This window comes from Coenobita brevimanus, chromosome 6, assembly GCF_032717465.1.
Source record: "Coenobita brevimanus isolate Jiangsu-jjx chromosome 6, ASM3271746v2, whole genome shotgun sequence".
Lineage (NCBI taxonomy): Eukaryota > Metazoa > Arthropoda > Malacostraca > Decapoda > Coenobitidae > Coenobita > Coenobita brevimanus.
In genome coordinates, this window is record NC_136959.1 from 6,896,731 (window position 1) to 6,917,236 (window position 20,506).

General features: G+C 42.5%; 1 protein-coding gene across 1 annotated transcript in view; it reads left to right on the forward strand.

Moving 5' to 3' along the window:
* Nucleotides 1-517: 517 nt before the first annotated feature.
* LOC145399635 (uncharacterized) overlaps nt 518-20,506 on the forward strand; it is an 80,782-nt gene continuing 60,793 nt past the window's right edge. The window contains exon 1 of the mRNA XM_080272178.1: nt 518-1,260. Coding sequence (XP_080128304.1) covers nt 518-1,260 — 743 coding nt within the window. The remainder of the gene's footprint in view (nt 1,261-20,506) is intronic.

Below are 20,506 nucleotides of genomic sequence, written 5' to 3' on the forward strand. Positions count from 1 at the left end.
CCTTAACATATCCTATCACTCCGGTACGGCCTGTGAACCCTCCAAAGAAACGTCATCTGTGGCACTTTGGAGCTGCGGATTGGGAGTCCCTCAGGCAGTACCTCTTTCAATTTCCCTGGAATGATTATTGCTTCCATGGCTGGGAGCCATCTGTGTGTGCCTTGCACATTAAGCAGGTTATTCTCTCGGGCATGGAAGCATAGGTTCCTTTCTCATATCCTTTGACTAATGCAAGAAAGCCTTGGTTTAATCACGCTTGTTCTAATGCTGTCCACAACAGGGAGAGGGCCTATAAAAGGTACCAGAGCCAACCCACCCCTGGGCCCGTATTCTACAAACCGTCATAGCTAAGTCCGTCGTACATATCTAAACAAAATGGCGCATTTTAGACATAACTCCGTTTGAAACTCTTATGGTCGACCATAAACTCCTATGGACGACCATAAAAAGACGCGGGATGCTATGTTTTGGTTCACCCTGTCTTAACGCCGCCTATGACCGTCAGCAGTGTGTCAACATGGCCACACCACAGCAAGAAGATCTCCAGCCGAGGAATATATTCCGAAGAAGGGACGTGCTTAACAAGCTCAGTGATGCTGAGCTTATCAAGAGATACCGGCTAGACAGGGACGGTATTTTGTATGTCGCCAATCTTGTGAGGGAAGCCTTATCGAGTGACACCAAGAGGAGAAACCCACTCACCCCGGAGCTTAAGGTCATCATAACACTACGTTATCTTGCTACCGGAAAAACGCAAATGTGCAGCAGCGACGACCTCGGCCCGTCACAACCCACCATCAGCAGAGCCATCACCCAGGCCATTGACGCCCTTGCAGAGATAAACATTATCAAGCAGTTCATCAGTTTTCCCACCACCCAACAAGTTACTGAGGCGAACAAGGCAGACTTCTTCAACATCGCTAATTTCCCCGGGGTTATTGGTGTCATTGATGGGACACACATAAGGATTGTGGCACCGAAGGAGCAGGAAGACGTGTTTGTCAACCGCAAGGGATATCATAGTATTAATGTACAGGTAGTATTCGATGCCAACTATCGAATATTGGATATCCTTGCAAAATGGCCTGGCTCAGTGCATGATGCACGTATTTTAAATGGCAGTGGAGTGGCAGCATTGTTCGAGAGAGGACATGTGCCACCAAGTAGTCACTTGCTGGGAGACAGTGGATATCCCAGCAAACCATGGCTCCTGACACCATACTTGCGACCTCTGCCTGGACCTCAATCACGCTATAGGAGGTAAGTAGAGTTTTTATTTATTTATTTATTTATATATTTTTTATGTGCTCCCCAGTGAAGATCATGTTGAACGCGAGATCAGCTAATAATTTTGTAGTTTAGTTAGGTTTAGCAGACATTACCTGTTGGAATTTGCAAACTGAACCAATCACATCATTTACCCATTATATACAGAGTTCGGGCTCCACAGGGCTTGTAGGGCTAGCCCCAGCAGGTTAGGTTAATTATGGACGTCAAATAAATATTAAATAATAAATAAATATATATAATACAATAATAATAATAGGATAGGTTAAGTTTAGACTGGTCGAAAAAATAATAATTTAGGTTAAGGTTAACCTAACCTAACCTAACCTAACCTGACCTAACTTCCCCAAAAGTCGTAATATGAAGTTAAAACAATATAAATCCAAGAAAATAATGCCAAGAACCTATTTCATTCCATAAATTTAAAGTTGACAAATTGTGAGCGGTGCGTTCTAGCAGCTGACGGTGTTGTTGGATTAGTGAGGTATGGCCGACGACTTCCGACGGCCATAAGACTGACGGTCATAAATACTGTTAGCTATGACGGTTAGCCAGGGTCGACCATAAGCACTATGCAGAATACGGGCCCTGAATCACATCTTTATTATGTTTCTGCCCAGAATCGTGCTAAGTCTGTTCTTCACTCAACTAAAACTAATTTCATCCATCCTAAATACTCTCAACTCTCCAACTCGAATTCTTCCCGCTCCTTCTGGCACCTTGCCAAAAACCTTTCTAACAACTTTACCTCATCATCCTTCCCTTTTCTTTTCTACTCTGATGGCTCTGTAGCTATTTCTTCTACTGATAAAGTAGATCTCTTTGCTCAGACTTTCTCCTCCAATTCCGCCTTAGATGATTCCGGTGTTGTTCCTCCATCACTTCCCCCCTCTAACTTGCTCATGGCTGACATTAAAATTTCTTCAGCTGATGTATTTTCTGCCATCACTGGCCTCAGTACTAACAAAGCATATGGGCCTGATGGGGTACCTCCTGTTGTCCTCAAGACCAGTGTTTCTGTGCTTACTCCCTGCCTAGGCAAATTCTTTCGCCTTTGTCTTTCAACTTGTACCTTTCCTTCTTGCTGGAAGTTTGCTTTCATTCAGCCAGTCCCAAAGAAGGGTGACCAATCCCAACCCTCTAACTATCGTCCAATTGCTTTAACATCCTGTGTCACAAAAGTTTTCGAGGCTATTCTTAACAGAAAAAATTTAAAGCATCTTTCCTATGACCACCTTCTTTCTGATCGTCAGTATGGGTTCCGTCAGGGACGCTCCACTGGCGATCTTCTCACCAACCTTTCAAACTCCTGGTCATCCTCCTTTCGGGACTTTGGCGAAACCTTTGCCACTGCAATTGACATTTCAAAGGCTTTCAATCGAGTCTGGTATAAATCTTTAATTTTCAAACTGCCCTCTTATGGTTTCTATCCTTCTATTTGTGCCTTCATCTATAGCTTTCTTTCTGGTCGTTCTATAGCTGCTGTTGTAGACGGCGATCGTTCTTCTCCTAGATCTATCAACAGTGGTGTTCCTCAGGGCTCTGTCTTATCACCAACTCTCTTCCTTTTATTCATCAATGATCTTCTAAGCTGTACATCTAATCCAATCCACTCGTACCCTGATGATTCCACCCTTCACCTTTCCATTTGGTTTCCGCAACGCCCATCTCAACAGTTACTTCAACAAACAAGGGATAAGGCTATGGCACACGTAATGATTGACTTAGCTCGTATCTATGACTGGGGTAAGAATAATCTTCTTAGTTTTAATGCATCAAAGACTCAGTTTTTACACCTGTCAACCTGTCAAAATCTTCCACAGGTATACCCATTAATATTTAATAATATTCAGCTTAATCCTGCATCATCCTTGAACATGCTTGGGGTTTCATTTACTCGGGACTTATCTTGGAAAGATCATATTGCATCTCTTGTAAAATCTTCTTCCAAGAGATTAGGCGTGCTAAGCCAACTCTATGCCTTCTTTACTCCTGCACAGTTGTTAATTTTATACACGGGTTTTATTTGCCCCTGTTTAGAGTACTACTCTCATGTGTGGGGAGCCTCCCCAGATACAGGTCTTCTCAATAGGGTGGAGTCAAAGGCTTTTCAAGAGCATGGAGTCAAATGCTTTTCGTGTCAGCAACTCTCCTCCTCCTACTGGCTCCAGTCAACCTCTGTCTCTTCGCTGCACTGTTGCCTCTTTATCTCTTTTCTATCGCTATTTCAATGGTCACTGCTCCTCTGAACTGTTTACTTGCGTCCCCCCACCTCTTCAACGGGCGCGTAGCACCCGTCTAGCAACAAACTCTCATCCCTTTTCTGTCCAACTCTCTAATGCAAGAGTTAACCGTTACTCCCAACAGGTCAACTCTGGAACTGTCTCCCTCTGTCTGTATTTCCTGCTTCCTATGATCTCCAGTCTTTCAAACGCAGTGTGTCCAGGAATCTCGAAATGAATGGATCTTGAATTAGGCTCTTTGTATTGTTTTTTTTTTTTTTTTTCTTGGAAGGAAAGTTTTGTGGGCCCAGTCTTTGGTTCCTTCTTCCCCGCACATATAAGAAAATATGAACACACACACACACACACACACACACACACACACACACACGCACGCGCGCACACACACACACACACACACACACACACACACACACACACACACACACACACACACACAAACACAGCTTTATGGCAAGCTTGAAGTGGACAAAATACTTGTATGCAACATTCATAAACTATGGTGTCTTGGGAAGGGTTGCATGGAATGGTTCGTGCAGCACAGCTGTGATCAGAAGCTGTGATATATGGAACAGATAGGTAGTTGCTTAGGCGAAGTGGGTGTTAGTAACAGTGGGACTAATTTCAGCGATTTCATTTTCCGACACTTCTTTTTTCTTTCTTTCCTTCCTGTGTTTTCATTCTTCTTCTTCTTCCTTGGAGGTATGCCAGTCTGTCAACTTTTTACCCTCGGCTTATATGGTGTGCATTGTTATACAATAAAAGTTAACCTGTATATTTAGGTACGGCATCCACAAACCGTCATAGGTTAGGCAGGAAGGTGTAAACGTTGTACTTTCATAATCAGTTGGTTATAACTTCGCCATAGATCTCCTTTTTGTGTGATGTGATAGAAAACATGCTTTGTGCTAAACAGAAAGTTGAGAGGAGAAACTAGAAGGCACAGAAGTGAAATATAATACTGGGGGAAGGAAACAGAAATGACAGAGGTGATGTATAGTATAGTGTTGGAGGGGAAAAGCAGGGAGGGAGCCGAGACAGGACAACACACTCCCAATTTACCCATCCACTCAAACACATTCATTCGCAAAATTAGTAAAATAAGAAAAAAAAATCGAATAAGGTAAGACAGATGAGCAAAGTAAATAAATTACCCAAACAGATGAGTATCTGAAGAGGTTAAATACAACAACTAAGGAAATAAATGCATAGATGCTGCAGGCGAGAAGACTGCAGACCCCAGGCTGAGAGATTTCATTGGTCTGACAATGAGGACAGAAAGCTCATATTAATCCAAAGAATACATAAGGAATGCAGATGTAAATAGCGAAGTAGAATGTACAGCCAAGCAACCGACAGATTTACAGGATAAGTAGAAAGATGGAATTAGAACGGAAACACACAAAGAAAAAAAAACTACGTCAATAATGTGAAGAAACAAATAAAAAGAATTAAGTGAAGGCAATGATAAAACTACAACGGAAATGTAAAGGTTGTCGACAGACGTAGACGAAGTGTTAATTAGATATTGAGAGAGATTGTAGGTGTATCGTAAATATATTATTGTAGATAGCAGAAGCCACCAGTGTTGATAGTGCTGCCCTTGTAGCTCTTCGTAGCTCAGGAAGTGGAGATTAACGTGGGCAGCTATTGATAAAATTGTGAGGCGTTGGATACTCTTTATGGGTCGTGTTCTGTCTCACTTTTCCCTCTAGCTTTCCCTCTTGTCTCGTAAATGGAGGTGATGTATAGACAATTGGGGTTAAGTGGGTTTTATTGAGACAGTGACAAAGTTACGAGACCCACCTCTTTCTGATGCCTTCCTACTCTATTCTCCTGGCTAAGCTCTCCCCTCTCCTCTGACTACCTCTCCGATTTCCCAGCCTATATATACCGACCTGTGTGTGTGTGTGTGTGTGTGTGTGTGTGTGTGTGTGTGTGTGTGTGTGTGTGTGTGTGTGTGTGTGTGTGTGTGTGTGTGGTATCATTTCATGGGTAGTTTCTATGACGCCAGATAACTGGCTCATTGTGGTTATACTGCAGTATCATGAAATTCTTGTATTGTCTGAGCTTAAAGGAGTTCGTTTTGACATTCGTGGCTCGAATATGCATGCGACTTTCTTGTACACCAGACATGACTTCTTGTGCAAGCATTTAGCCATTGTGCTAGGATATATCAATGCCTAAATGATGAAATTAATGCCATCCAGTAGCATTAGAAAGCATAAGGGTCTATGAAGAAGGGGATACAGAAACTGAAACAGACAAATGTTACAAAGGTTGTAGACAGAAGACACACAAAAAATGAAGGATGAAACAACACGTAATATGTGAACAATGCTGTAAACGATAACAGAGAAGACAACAGCTATACTGTACATAGAATCAGAAGGCAACCTGGATGAAACATCAACTTAAGAAAGGAAAACAAAGCAGAAGCAAAGAGTGAAGTACAAAGATTAAAAATGAAATAAAAATGTGAACAGGGCACAATCGAAAAGACTAAAAGTGAAACAGAAATAAGAGGTTAAAGAGAAAGTCAGAAATAACAAGACATCATCAGCGATGCATGACGAAGATAAGGTCCATTAAAGAACGATAAATACAGAAAAGAAACTGGAAGGTAGAGTACAAAAAAGAAAGTCCAAAGAGCAGAGGAAAACAGAAGATAATGGAAGCAGAACATAATAGAGTGGAGATTACAATTAGCAAAAAAGTTAATGCATTGACATTACATGTGTCAGACAGGCACCAAGATTGGCAATAACTTGAAGAAGCTGCGTAGTTGTGATCAGATTGTGGAAAATTATGTTGCTACTGACATGTGCTTACAATGTTGCAGGACAGAATGAAGAGAAAGTTTAGCAGCAAAACTATTAGTAGAATAAAGAGAGCAATGGATAATATGGTTTAGTACATACGGGATGAAAGTTTGGTAGAGAGAAAGAGAGAGCAATGGATAATATCGTTTTGTTCATACGGGATGAAATTTTGGGAGAGAGAGAGAGAGAGAGAGAGAGAGTCTGATTATATGTCTGTTATGTTTACTGCCATCATCAGACCTTACTAAAGTGTCTTGGGAAGTGTGTGTGTTGCCCTGACTCCACTCAACACACAGCATACAATTTGGTCATCACCGCTTGAGCCAAACGAAGTACCATCAATCTGATTTTGCACTCTTGCTATGAAACGCTGTTTTTTCAGCTTAGGAAAGACTTTTGAAACTTAAGGTGTTATATAAAGCCTTGAGTAACTCCCTCATTACCAGACAAGTTATAAAAATTGAGTAAATTCATCTGGCAGTTGTAAGAAAAAAAAAATTAGTGGCCTGAGAAGAATACACACTTTGCTCGCTGCCTCGCCTGTGAACGAGGCCCCTTATTATGCGAATGGACGAGAAAACTGGGAATTTCTGTGCCGACCAGGGCGATAATGTAGAGGGAAGTGTCAGGTGAGGAGAGTTGGTTGGTTAGTTACCGCTGCTTTTACTTCTCCTCACCTAAAACTATTGCAAATGGATTTTCATTTTTAAGCATATCGACCACCCTACCTCCCCCCGCCCACAAACATGACTCATCCATATCACTCACAGTCACCCCGATCATATTCACACCAATCCATACCCATTGGTGCTTCTCACTCCCACAGAGAGGTATTCTCATCTTACCTGTCAACAACTCATTTCAGTCTCACCCACAACTACTACATACCACTCCCCTCATTTTGCCCCACGCCTCCTCTTTGATGATTACTCCTCATGTACACGTACACACCCCTCCCATGCCGAATACACACACACACACACACACACACACACACACACAGACGCACAGGACTCCTTACACAGAGAGAAATAGAGAAAGAAAGTAAATGGCATGGCAGCAGGAAAGGTTTTACTTTACCGAAAAAGTCACCACTGTGTCACGAATCAATCTGCGACATTTCCCTTTTGTGAGAAGCCACGAACTATTAGTGGAAAACTCACTGCGTATCGCTCAGCTAACCGTTTCTCCCTCCATTTCGGAGTATACTTTTCAAAACATTCGTCACCGTTTTCAAAAGTGACCGATTTAATGCACGTCACTAAGTGCTGTACTGAGCGATACTATTGTTTTTTTATTGTTCGCCCCTGCTCATTCGACCGTTAGAAAATGCGGCCGAGTGCTCCGCTTTTCTTTCCCACGACTTGGGCAGTCGAGTGTTTGCTGTGACGGAGACAGGACCTGTGCAGCAGTGCGAGAGGTCAGCTAGTACCTAAACTCCACTTCACAGTTAATCCAGTCCTCCCCCCCCCCCCGGTGATACATAGCATTCATCGACCGGTATTTCCTTTTTGTAATCCTAGTTTAAGAGTTTAGTTAAGGTGTTTTTTTCCTAGGCGTAAGTATTTAGCTTTTGTGTGAGTGAGTGCGTCTCATTTAATTTGATTTGAATTGTAACGTTAAATTTATATTTTGTAATTAATAAATTTAACAGTTCTTTTCCTTGAGCTTAATGTAAAGTAAACTCTTGTTTCATTTCTCCGTAATTAAGCTTATTTCCCACATAGCTCCTAGCTTGCATAGACGTTTTACTATTCATAACTGGTACTTAGACCAGTCTTGTATTAACTTAAAATCCGTTGTGCCACCTAGGAGTTAATGCATCAGCAAGGACCTGATATTATTATTAGTATTAGTTATTTATTGTCAGGGGTGAAGTAACTTTCTCCAGAGGCTAACAGTACTAATTCAGCAATTGTGAGTAATTAGTCTCTGCTGTGTACTGTTGAGAAAGTTTGTAAATTCTCGTTCTGAGAGAATCGTGCGAAGCAGGCCAGCGTAAAGTAATCGTTGTTTGATTTAGTAAGACAATCATTGTACCTGCTCTTCAATATTATTGAATATTAATATCAATTTAAATAATATTTAAGCATTTATTTCAAAATTACCGCGATATTATAAAAACCCCGTGACAATTGGCGACCTCATTCCAGGATATTAACTCCTAGCTATAAAGCTATTCACGAGATAGTGCTCACTCATTCATATTTAGGTATTTATAATTAAAGTTTATAGGCACAAGTTTACTGGTGTTTACCGTTAATTTAGCAAGTGAATTTTTGCTTTATTAATCAATAGAGTACTTAACTCGTTTATTCTTGGTAACGCCAGACGATTTTATTCGCTCCTGGGTAGCCTTGCCGTACCCATTGTGTTAATTATTGAGAGTTCTTAGTCATTTACATTTTTGATTTATCTTTGCCAGTTAACTAGATAAGACTGGTCACCACTAGCTTGTGTCTGTATTCTTTACTTGTGTTTATTAGTATTCGGTGCTAAGCAGTCAGTGCTCAGTTTCGTTTGCTTAATAAATTAGCACCATGGCAGCCAGTGCTTATGTACAGGAAGCCAAAGATATGGGTCTCACTGACCCAGAGAAAATACAGAGTTACGTTCTCTCACGGTTCAATTACGAGCAAGAACGTGAGAAAGACGCTCGTGAACGTGAGCGAGAACAGCGCGAATATGAGCGAGAACAGCGTGAACACGAACAAAAACAACGCGAGCTCGAGTTAGAAAAAGAGCGACAACAGCGCGAACACGAGCTAGTACAAGAGCGAGAACAGCGCGAATACGAGCGTGAACAACGAGACAGAGAACGAGAACACGAACGTGCCGAGCGAGAAGCACACGAGAGACATGAACTTGAAGTGCTGAAGCTCAAGCGAGATTCCTTGGCTTCAGACACGTCTGCTGCAGTTGGTCCAAGCTCCACGAGCGTTCTCCCTGCACATGTCCTGGCGACCCCACGCATCAAGCTTCCTTCATACAAGGAAAGCGAGCGAATCGAGCCGTACATAGCTCGTTTTGAGGACATGGCAGACATGTATCAACTGGATGAGGCAGCTAAGCGGCTTCAGTTTCTTAGCCTATTTGAGGGCCCTGCCCTCGATATTCTCCACAGAATTCGTGGAGACAATCTCACATATGAGATGATGAAAGCTGCACTCATTAAGGCGTATGGTCTCACAGTAGACGACGCCAAAGTTCAGTTCATGCGAGCTCGTCTCCAAGACAAGGAGACAGCTGTTCAGTTCCTTGATCGTCTCACAGCTTACTTAAATGAGTGGATGGAGAAAGATGAAACTCCTTCCACGCGTGAGGGGATAATTGACCTTATGCTGCGTACACAGCTAGAGAGGTCGTGGCCTGCTGAGCTCATAGCACAGCTTAAGATCTGCCAGGTGAAAGATGCCAGCCAAATGGTAGAGAAGGCTGACGCATTCTTTACTGCATATGGGTATCAAGCTCGTAAGCAAAACACCTGGAGCAGAAAAGATACTGCCAAGTCTGGGAAGCCGTCTCAGACTGAACCCCAGCAACAAGGCCATTCTCAGAATAATGGCCAAGGTCCAAAACCGCAGTGGAAGGACCAGGGGCAAAACACTCAGAAACCTGAGTGGAAGAGGTACAACAAGTACCCTAACCAGCAGCAGTATCAGCCACGCAACCGACCGTCGGGACAAACTTTTTCACCACCAGCTCAAAAGAGGCAGGAAGCGAATGCAGCCTTCATTCCTCAGCAGCAGCACGGTGGTCACGTCCCTACCAGTGTGGGTACTTCCCCACAGTTCACTGGTCCCACAGTGACAGTGAACCCCCCTCCACAGATGGCCAATGTTCCATCTTCTCAAGTATATAACCCTCAAGGCACAATGTTTGCCACATCAATTCAGCAGCCTCATGAGTGGCTAGCTGCTTCCTCCACAGGCCCTCCCACAGGTGACAGTACCTTCTTTGTTCAGCCAGGGTTTGTGGGAGGCATTCCTGTGAAGGTCCTGAGAGACAATGGTTCCTCAGGTTGCTCTGTCAAGCAGAGTCTAGTTCGGCCTGAGCAGTATACAGGTCGACAGATCCATGCAAATCTTATTGATGGATCAGTGAGATTGTTCCCTGAGGCATGTATCCAGGTGGCATCTCCATTTTATACTGGTACGACACTTGCGGTTGTCATGCCAGAGCCTCTATTTGACTTTATAGTAGGCAATATTAATGGAGTCAAGGATAGTTGCTCCGATGACGCTACTCAGACTTCGGCTGCTGCGGTAACACGAGCCATGACTGAGGCTCCAGACTGTGTCACCCCAGTGATCATTGAATCGCCGCAAGATCTGATGTGTAGTCAACTTGTTGTGCAAGAACAACATTCTGACCCGACATTTGCTACCGTGCGGAACAAACAAAAGGGTCGAGTGATAAAGTATTCACGGGGAGGTCGAGCAAAGTTCCTTCGTAAACAAGGACGGCTCTACCGTGAGTCACGAACACCCGAGGGCGAGGTTCGACTGCAGTTTGTCGTTCCCGCCAAGTACCGCCTAGCAGTGTTACAATGGGGTCATTGTTCAGCCTCAGGAGGTCACGTGGGCAAAAGGAAGACCCAGGGCCGTATCCGAGCTGACTTTTTCTGGCCAGGGATGGGACGAGACATAGATAGTTTTGTCCGTTCCTGCAGTGTGTGCCAAAGTATCACCACTAATCAGGGACATGCCCTTCCTGTGCCATTTGTAACCACACCTGTAATCTCTGAGTCAGTTGAGAGACAGGGTAGTGGTGAAGTGGGTGCAGACCTGACGTCTCGCCCATTGGCCCCACAGGACACATTATGTCCGGGGCCTGTACATACATATTATGTACCGTAAGTTAAGGGGGAAGTTGAGAGGCGACTTGAGGCTATGGAAGACCCAAGTTTGCATAAGGATTCTCAGCTTCCCGGTACTAATAGAAGTACTGTAGATTAAGGGGGAAGTTCGAGAGAGAACTCCGCAGAGGCGACTTGAGACTATGGAAGACCCAAGTTTGCACAAGGATTCTCAGCTCCCCGATACTAATATAAGTACTGTAGGTTAAGGGGGAAGTGAGAATTCCGCAGAGGCGACTTGAGGCTATGGAAGACCCAAGTTTGCACAAGGATTCTCAACTCCCCGATACTAATGTAAGTACTGTAGGTTAAGGGGGAAGTTGAGAACTCCGCAAGGATTCAGCTTCCCGGTACTAATATAAGTATTGTACTGTAGGTTAAGGGGGAAGTTCGAAAGAGAACTCCGCAGAGGCGACTTGAGGCTATGGAAGACCCAAGTTTGCACAAGGATTCTCAGCTTCCCAGTACTAATATAAGTATTGTACTGTAGGTTAAGGCACAGGTTGAGGACCCGTGTGCAGTTCGAGGCTATGGAAGACCCGAGTTTGCACAAGGATTCTCAACTTGCCGACACTAATCGTGTGCTAAAATTAATGGCGACCTCGAGTGTACTTTTCGTAGCATGTACTGATTGCTAGGCAGAGAGTAATTGTAACATAATAAAATTTTGTCTCATTGACACTTTTGATGCTCCACCTCAATTGGTTTTGCAGGTTCAGCAATGGGTGTAGCAGTTTTGCTGTGCGGACCAGCTGATTGTCTGCCGCACGCTGCCGCCTCTTCTCCTCTGCCTTCGTCGTCGCCATATTATTTACTGTGTCATTTTACACGTACGTACAGTTACACTACAACTGTCACACCTACACCGTGTATTACATACACCACGCTACACAACAATTAGTTGTCAGTGTAAATCTAGCGAATTTTCGCTCAGTTTGACCTGAGTACAGGATTTTCACCGTCGTCACGGAGTTTTTCCCTCAAGCTTGCTTCTATTAACGTAAATACGAGGTTTTTTCGCTCACTGGCGACTGCGACTTTCTCCTGTAGCAGGATAGCACACACACCACAGTGTGAATCTTGTGCGAATGACTTAGGAAAAAATTTAACTTTGTAAGGGCGTAATGTCACGAATCAATCCGCGACATTTCCCTTTTGTGAGAAGCCACGAACTATTAGTGGAAAACTCACTGCGTATCGCTCAGCTAACCGTTTCTCCCTCCATTTCGGAGTATACTTTTCAAAACATTCGTCACCGTTTTCAAAAGTGACCGATTTAATGCACGTCACTAAGTGCTGTACTGAGCGATACTATTGTTTTTTTATTGTTCGCCCCTGCTCATTCGACCGTTAGAAAATGCGGCCGAGTGCTCCGCTTTTCTTTCCCACGACTTGGGCAGTCGAGTGTTTGCTGTGACGGAGACAGGACCTGTGCAGCAGTGCGAGAGGTCAGCTAGTACCCAAACTCCACTTCACAGTTAATCCAGTCCTCCCCCCCCCCGGTGATACATAGCATTCATCGACCGGTATTTCCTTTTTGTAATCCTAGTTTAAGAGTTTAGTTAAGGTGTTTTTTTCCTAGGCGTAAGTATTTAGCTTTTGTGTGAGTGAGTGAGTGCGTCTCATTTAATTTGATTTGAATTGTAACGTTAAATTTATATTTTGTAATTAATAAATTTAACAGTTCTTTTCCTTGAGCTTAATGTAAAGTAAACTCTTGTTTCATTTCTCCGTAATTAAGCTTATTTCCCACATAGCTCCTAGCTTGCATAGACGTTTTACTATTCATAACTGGTACTTAGACCAGTCTTGTATTAACTTAAAATCCTTTGTGCCACCTAGGAGTTAATGCATCAGCAAGGACCTGATATTATTATTAGTATTTGTTATTTATTGTCAGGGGTGAAGTAACTTTCTCCAGAGGCTAACAGTACTAATTCAGCAATTGTGAGTAATTAGTCTCTGCTGTGTACTGTTGAGAAAGTTTGTAAATTCTCGTTCTGAGAGAATCGTGCGAAGCAGGCCAGCGTAAAGTAATCGTTGTTTGATTTAGTAAGACAATCATTGTCCCTGCTCTTCAATATTATTGAATATTAATATCAATTTAAATAATATTTAAGCATTTCAAAATTACCGCGATATTATAAAAACCCCGTGACACACTGATACGATCCCACAGAAATGAAACCAAGTGGTGTATCGTGTATTTTAGGTACACTACAACTACACGTGCTGGTTGTAAGGAAAGACAAATATCGTAAGGAAGGGGAGATGAGGGGCAATGGAATCAGATTACAGGTGAGAGGGGAATGGGAGAGGGATATCGAGAGAGAGGGAGAGAAGGTGAGGGTGGAAGGATAATTAGTTGAGAAGCTGCCAGAGGAAAACTGAGTACGAGAGATGCTTGTGCCATCTCCGATATTATTTCTGCTGATTCTAAATGGATGATTTCCAGAACGCTTTTAGCTCTTAGTAAATTAGTCTCCAGTTATGAGACGTGGAGTGCTCTTGGGAGTTTCTGTTGTCTGTATATGACGGAAAGAATTTTACAGTATAAGGTATTATTAGAACAAAATCTGCATTGTCTGTAACTGGTGGTAATAAATCGAACTGAACTGAGGGAAGTCATGTTAAAGGACTGTATATACCTGTACAGTACTAATTCCTTATCTTTCCCTTTCTTTTTCTAGGTTGCTCCTTTGCATATTTCAGAATCCTTCAGCAAACACCACTCGTTTGCATTGGAGCAAAATAATAAGCTTTTTAAAGTAGTGTATGCATATTGCCACAAGTGGAAAAGGATGGAATGAAATGGAGAGGAAAATGTATAAAGAATGGTTTGAAACGTGAAACAGGCTTGCATTCCTCACTTGCATTATATTTTGAAATGCGAAATAGGCTTTTGTTCCTCACTTGTATTTTCCATAGACTTACAAAATCCATAACTTTGAGTTCCACCACCACTCCACTATAATGTGTAACGGCTAAAGTAACTGTGCCAGGTGCCGGGTGCATGAGTCCTTGCATGAGTCCACTTTGCATTACGACACCGCTTAATATTAGATGTATTTATTTCTAGTAAAAGAGAGACTGGGCGAGGAAAAGAAAAAAAAAAAAACATAAGTCCGTGGTTCGTGGGCATTATATGGAGCAGGTCAGAGGAAGACAGCTTCCAAATGCTTATTGGCGTGGTCGCACGCGCGCGCGCGCAGGGCTATTCTTTATATCTTCAATTAAGCATAATCTCTGAAAATTCTGGGCGGTAAAGAAAATTATGTGAGCAGAAATGTATAAATCAGGAAGAACAAACAGGCTATGACTGTAAATATGCTTATTGTTTACGGTGATGGTGATGATGACGGAGATGATTCAACTGAAGGTTAGTAAAACCGTGGAAGTAATAGAGATGTTTGGTAGTGGCTGTCGGTGCACGCCTGACTTGAGCTATACGGTCCAGTTCAAGCCTTGCTAATGGAAACAAAGATTTGAGTAGAAATACAAACCACAATAACAATGACAACAACAACCATAGTAACTGATAACATCAATGCAAATACGTCCAAAAATACACCTAATAAAAGTAATAATAATCACAGGAAAAGTTAGGGAACGGGAAAAATAAAATGCCATCCCTGCCTGTCCACCTAGAGTGAATGACCGATATGGAAATGTTAACACTCATGACTTAGCTCAAATGCTGGTCAGTTTCATTATAATTTTTAAGCTCTTTTGATTTTAGAATTATTTAGTGCAACGTTCATTAACATCCCTTTGACACGTGTGTGTGTGTGTGTGGGTGGGTGGTGGTGACATATGGTGGTGCTGTGTGGTGATGCTGTTTGGTGGTGTAGGTTTGGTGGTGCAGGCGTGCTGATGCAAACGTAGTCGTGCATGTGTGGTGGTGTTGTGTAGTGATGCAGGTGTGGCGGTGCTGTGAGGTGGTGTAGGTGTGGCCGTGTTATGTGGTGTTGTAGGTGTGGCTATGCTGTGTGGTGGTGTTGTGTGGTTATGCAGGTATGATGATGCTGTGTGATGGTGCTGTGTGGTTGTGTAGGTATGGTGGTGCTGTGTGGTAGTGTTGTGTGGTTGTGCAGGTATGATGATGCTGTGTGGTTGTGTAGGTATGGTGATGCTGTGTGGTGGTGTTATGTGCTTGTGCAGGTATGGTGATGCTGTGTGGTGATACTGTGTGGGTGGTGCTGTGTGGCTGTGTAGTATGGTGATGCTGTGTGGTGGTGCTGTGTGGCTGTGTAGTATGGTGATGTTGTGTGATGGTGCTGTGTGGCTGTGTAGTATGGTGATGCTGTGTGGTGGTGCTGTGTGGCTGTGTAGTATGGTGATGCTGTGTGGTGGTGCTGGTGATGCTGTTTTGTGGTGCTGTGTGGCCGTGTAGGTATGGTAATGCTGTATGGTGGTGCTGTATGATTGTGTAGGTATTGTGATGCTGTGTGGTGGTGCTGTGTGATTGTTGCAGGTATGGTGATGCTGTGTGGTGGTGCTGTGTGATTCTGTAGGTTCTGTAATGCTGTGTGGTGGGGCTGATGATGCAGTGTGATGATGCATGGTACAGTTATGAGATACTTAGTGGATAATACCACATACCTGTCTTTGCAGCTCACTGACAAAATTTCAACAAAAGACTGAGCGAGTGGGCCCCTGAGTCGATCGTAATGTAGAAGAGACAGACATTGGGTATGTGAATTATTAAGGTGAAAAAGATGCTTACGTGTCACCTGTGGTTGTCTCCCCTCCTTGCCATTTTGTCGTCCACTCGGTCCTACGTTTCTGTTACCCCAGTTTGCATCACTCTTTTGTCAATTGAAGGAGTTCGTTTTAATTTGTTAGCTTCACTCATATCCATCCCCGCTGATTTATTCTCAATCCATTCCTGCATATTTTGGTCTTCGCTTCCTAATGTTTCACTCAACTAACCAATGTTACCCTAGACGTTTTATTCATTGCTTGGATCCCTATCACCTTAGCTATCATTCATACCCCATTTCCTTTCAACATTTCCCCGTTTCTGTTGGTTCTTGATTCGCATTAACTCCTAGGTAGTCTGTCACTCTTGTTTACATGTATTACCGGAGGTTGCCTCACTCTTGACTGTAATTCTATAGTCCTGTTTCCAAATGTTATTGCAATATTTTCACCAGTTGCATCTTTTCTCGATATTTTGCGTGTTTGTCACACTGCTACTGCACATTCAGTATTCTTTGGCTGTTTTTCCCTCTGCATACATTGACCTTTCGGCTTGCATATTAGCCTAACTCCCCTCCCTGTCTTTTTCGCATGTAACTTACTGTTTTCAGTTGCTTCCTGTTTCATTGTTCATCCGTTACAGTGTGTCTACATTCTTTGTCCTTGCATGAAATTCCCTGACATACAGTTGCAAGTCTGTCAGATCTACGTTTAATTTTCCAATTTGCTTTTGTACCTTTGTTGCCCACCCTCACCTCTATGACTTGTTGAAGAAACAACGAACATCTTTTATTTATCTTTTATTTCAAGAGGGAAAAAAGTTCCATACTAGGATGTACTTGACGTCTATAAACATTCAACATGTTAACAAATTCTGCCGCCTGGATCCCTTCTGTATCTGTTGTTAGCTTCCAGTGTCCATATACCATAAGTGTCTTGAAATATCGGGTTCTGGAAGCCTCCAGCACCTGGAAAACTCTCTATATTTGGAAATCCACAAATACTGACGATACCAAATCCTTCAGTGCCTGAAAAATCCGAGCTGGAGACATCCTGACATTTAGATAAGCGCGATTTGCATCAGGCAATATCATATCACGCTGCTTAAGGGAAAAAAAAATCAACTGCAGCTATAAATATGGCTCAGCTAAGGATTACCTAAGAGCTTTAGTCAATCAGCCAGCAACACACACACACACACACACACACACACACACACACACACACACACACACACACACACACCTTTCTCTCTCTCTCTCTCTCTCTGACACATTGCTATATACCACACACACACACACACACACACCTCTCTCTCTCTCTCTCTCTCTCTCTCTCTCTCTGACACATTGCTATATACCACACACACACACACACACACCTCTCTCTCTCTCTCTCTCTCTCTCTGACACATTGTTACCAGACACCTCCAGATAGGTCACTGTGCCGGCTGATTGGAACGTGGTGTTAGATGAACAGCCGGGTTGGAGGAAGAACCGAGTTAGAGAGAGAGAGAGAGAGAGAGAGAGAGAGAGAGAGCAAAATTAATGTTTTTATCCGGTTATATCAAGGTTTAGTGTAAAGGATGATCGTCAGCTTGTTAAGTAAATCTCTCGTTTTTTTAGAACATGTTAAAGTTCAAGGTCAATGGCCGAATTTAAAGTCTGACTTAAAAAAATAGACTTATACACTTTTTATCCAAATTAGACCAAACTTGGGTAAAGGGTTGAGGGAAAAGCAAGAATAAAGATATTCAATTTTAAGAGAAATCTGGCATAGTTCAGGGACACAGGGCAAGATCAAATTTCGACCCGTGTGCCTGTGTGTGAGCAAAACAAAACAATTTTCATTCGATTAGAGTCACACTTGGTGGTTGGGTTAAGGATCCTCTAAGGAGTTGACCAATATAATGTTTAGAATTTGAGATCAAAGCCCAAGGTCGGATAAGAAGGTCAATTTAAACAATTTTTATCTGGTTTCGACCAAATGTTGTGAAACGATTGAGGCTAATGCATGATTTTAAGGTTGCGGATTTGAGAACACTCAATGATAAAAGTCACAGGGAAAGGCCACCTTAAACATTTTTTTATTTATTTATTTAAATTAAGCCAAACTTGGTGGAATGGCTTAGGTTCAGGGAAGAAAGAGGGGGGGGGGACATTTCTTGAGAAAAATAAATCAAACATTACTGTCAAGTCTACTCGTCTGTCAGAGTGTGAACAAAATAACTGAAATGGAGTTTAGATGAGGCTTAATGGAAGTGTTGCGCATCAGCCACCAAATACGAGTAGACTTGTTTTGAAGATCAGAAAGTCAAAGATCAGCATCACATGACAATGTCTACTTAACGGTTTTTATCCGATTTAGAATATACCTTGTGGAAGTGTTGATTTCAAAAAGGGGGATATAGCCATTATATTCTGAGAACAGTCAGTCAAAGGTGAAGGCCACAGGGAAAGGTCACTGATCAGGCCAGAGCCAACTCAAACAGTTTTGTTTTGATTTGAACAAAACTTCGTGGAATGTTGAGGATTACCCTTGAATTAGGCTAAGTAACTCAATTTTGAGTGAAACCGACCAAAGATGAAGGTCAGAAGACAAAAATATTCAGCATTTAGATGGCGAGCACGGATATTGCACTCTGTTTGTGTTCCGCCTTGTTTTGTTTTATATTTACCACTTAATCTTTTCCAGGTGATCTAGCTATCAAGAACTGATAAATGAGATGAGAAAAAAGAGGAAGGAAAAACAAAAGGAAGTACTGTAGTTTTCATTGTTATACATGCTCTTCTTTATAGCACACGTTCATACTTTTCTGGCTTAGTAAGTTTTTCGGGGACAATGAAAAAACTGGCAACTCTTGCACTAATTTTTTTTTTATCGAACACTTAGTGCAATCACAGTTAATCGTTCTTTCCCACGAACCCAACAATACACGCAGCATATGGCGCCACACTTTCACTTGACCCCAACTTCCGATAAAGCCCATTGTCCATACTGATTACATGATAAAGCAGTCTCATTTAAGCCAGCTGTGATGGTGTTATCAGGATTGTCTTTTTGGCATTAATGGAAGGTCAGTTGTGTTATCAAATGTGAATGTTTTTGAAATGTCGTCCACTAATCTATTACTGAACTATCAGTCTCCCTCCTAATATTTATTACCGATTACAGTGAGAGAGTAATCATAACAATATGATATGGAAGCATTAAGTTTAGGTGAGGAAGTGTGGTCAGAGACTGGAATCGTCGTAGTAAAGGAAATGTATTCGAAGCAAGATGGAATGCAACAAGAGGGATATCGCTCAGAGATTGCACCATTAATTCCTCGTCCTGCAGTTTCAACTTTGCCCCATGACCTTAGCCTGTATACATTTTTTTTTTCACAGAACTGAAGGACTTCATCATTATCAAACCCTCCGCCCTTCTACTAAAGGTGGTATAAATTGCACTAAAACTGAGCCGCCCTTGCCCTTTTCTTCAAGACTGAGCTCCTCCATCTGTTCTCTGCCTTCAGCAGTTCCACCGGTTTTGATCGAAATCGGACAAAAACTGAGTTATACTGTTCTCTCTCTCTCTCACACACACACACACACACACACACACACACACACACACACACACACACACACACACACATACAAAGTCTCAGTGTTACAGTACATGAGTGTAGTGGTGTGCTGGCAAGTGCTGGGATGATTCTTAAGACCTCTAAATGAAACAACACCAATTACACAACGGTTTGCATTCTTTGATCAGTTCACAGATGTATTGAATCTCTAACAACTGTCATTTTATATTAGTCATCTATGATCCACCTCCTCATTTCTCATTCGTGTTCATTCTAGACTCATACACCCGGCTTACGGAGTAATTGTGCGGCTGCTGGTGTGATACAGGACTCGTCTTAATTAATCCCAGGACAGACGAGGCACTCTGCCACCACCACCACCGCAGGTGCACAACTTCTCCAGTCCAATCCACACTGCAAATCATAATTCTGCATTTAATATGGAGTGTTATGGCGGAGTCTTTATTGGTATCTTTATTAGGTTACGTCTCTGACGACGAGTAACAGTACTGGTGTCACAACACTTGATTCATTATGGTAAGACTAGTGTCATGAGGTGAATGCAACGCCGGGATTAGAACAGGTACAATAATGTATTAAATAGATGCGGGGTAATATAGGGACTCCATAAAGTTAGAGAACCAAATGAGACTCGGCTAGAGTGAAACTTCTTATGTGTGAAAATTCTTATGGTGTGACTGACTGACTTGGCTGCTCATTGAGATGCTTTCTCATATAAAAATCATATTTTCATAATAATTTTGCTTGGTGCTTGTGTAAGTAAAAATATATATGATATAGACTCACTGAAACAGAGAATCAGGAAGGCAGAGACTGCTACAGAAACAAAGGTAAACACAGAGTATAGATGCAGTGACAGAGGTCGTAGAGGTTATCATTCAGTAGTGTCTCGGCTGGCAGCCTCACTCACACGCTATTAACCTTGAGGGACCTCCCATGAATACATATCAGGATCTGGGTTGTGTGTTCACTGTGTGGAAATGTCTCTCTCTCTCTCTCTCTC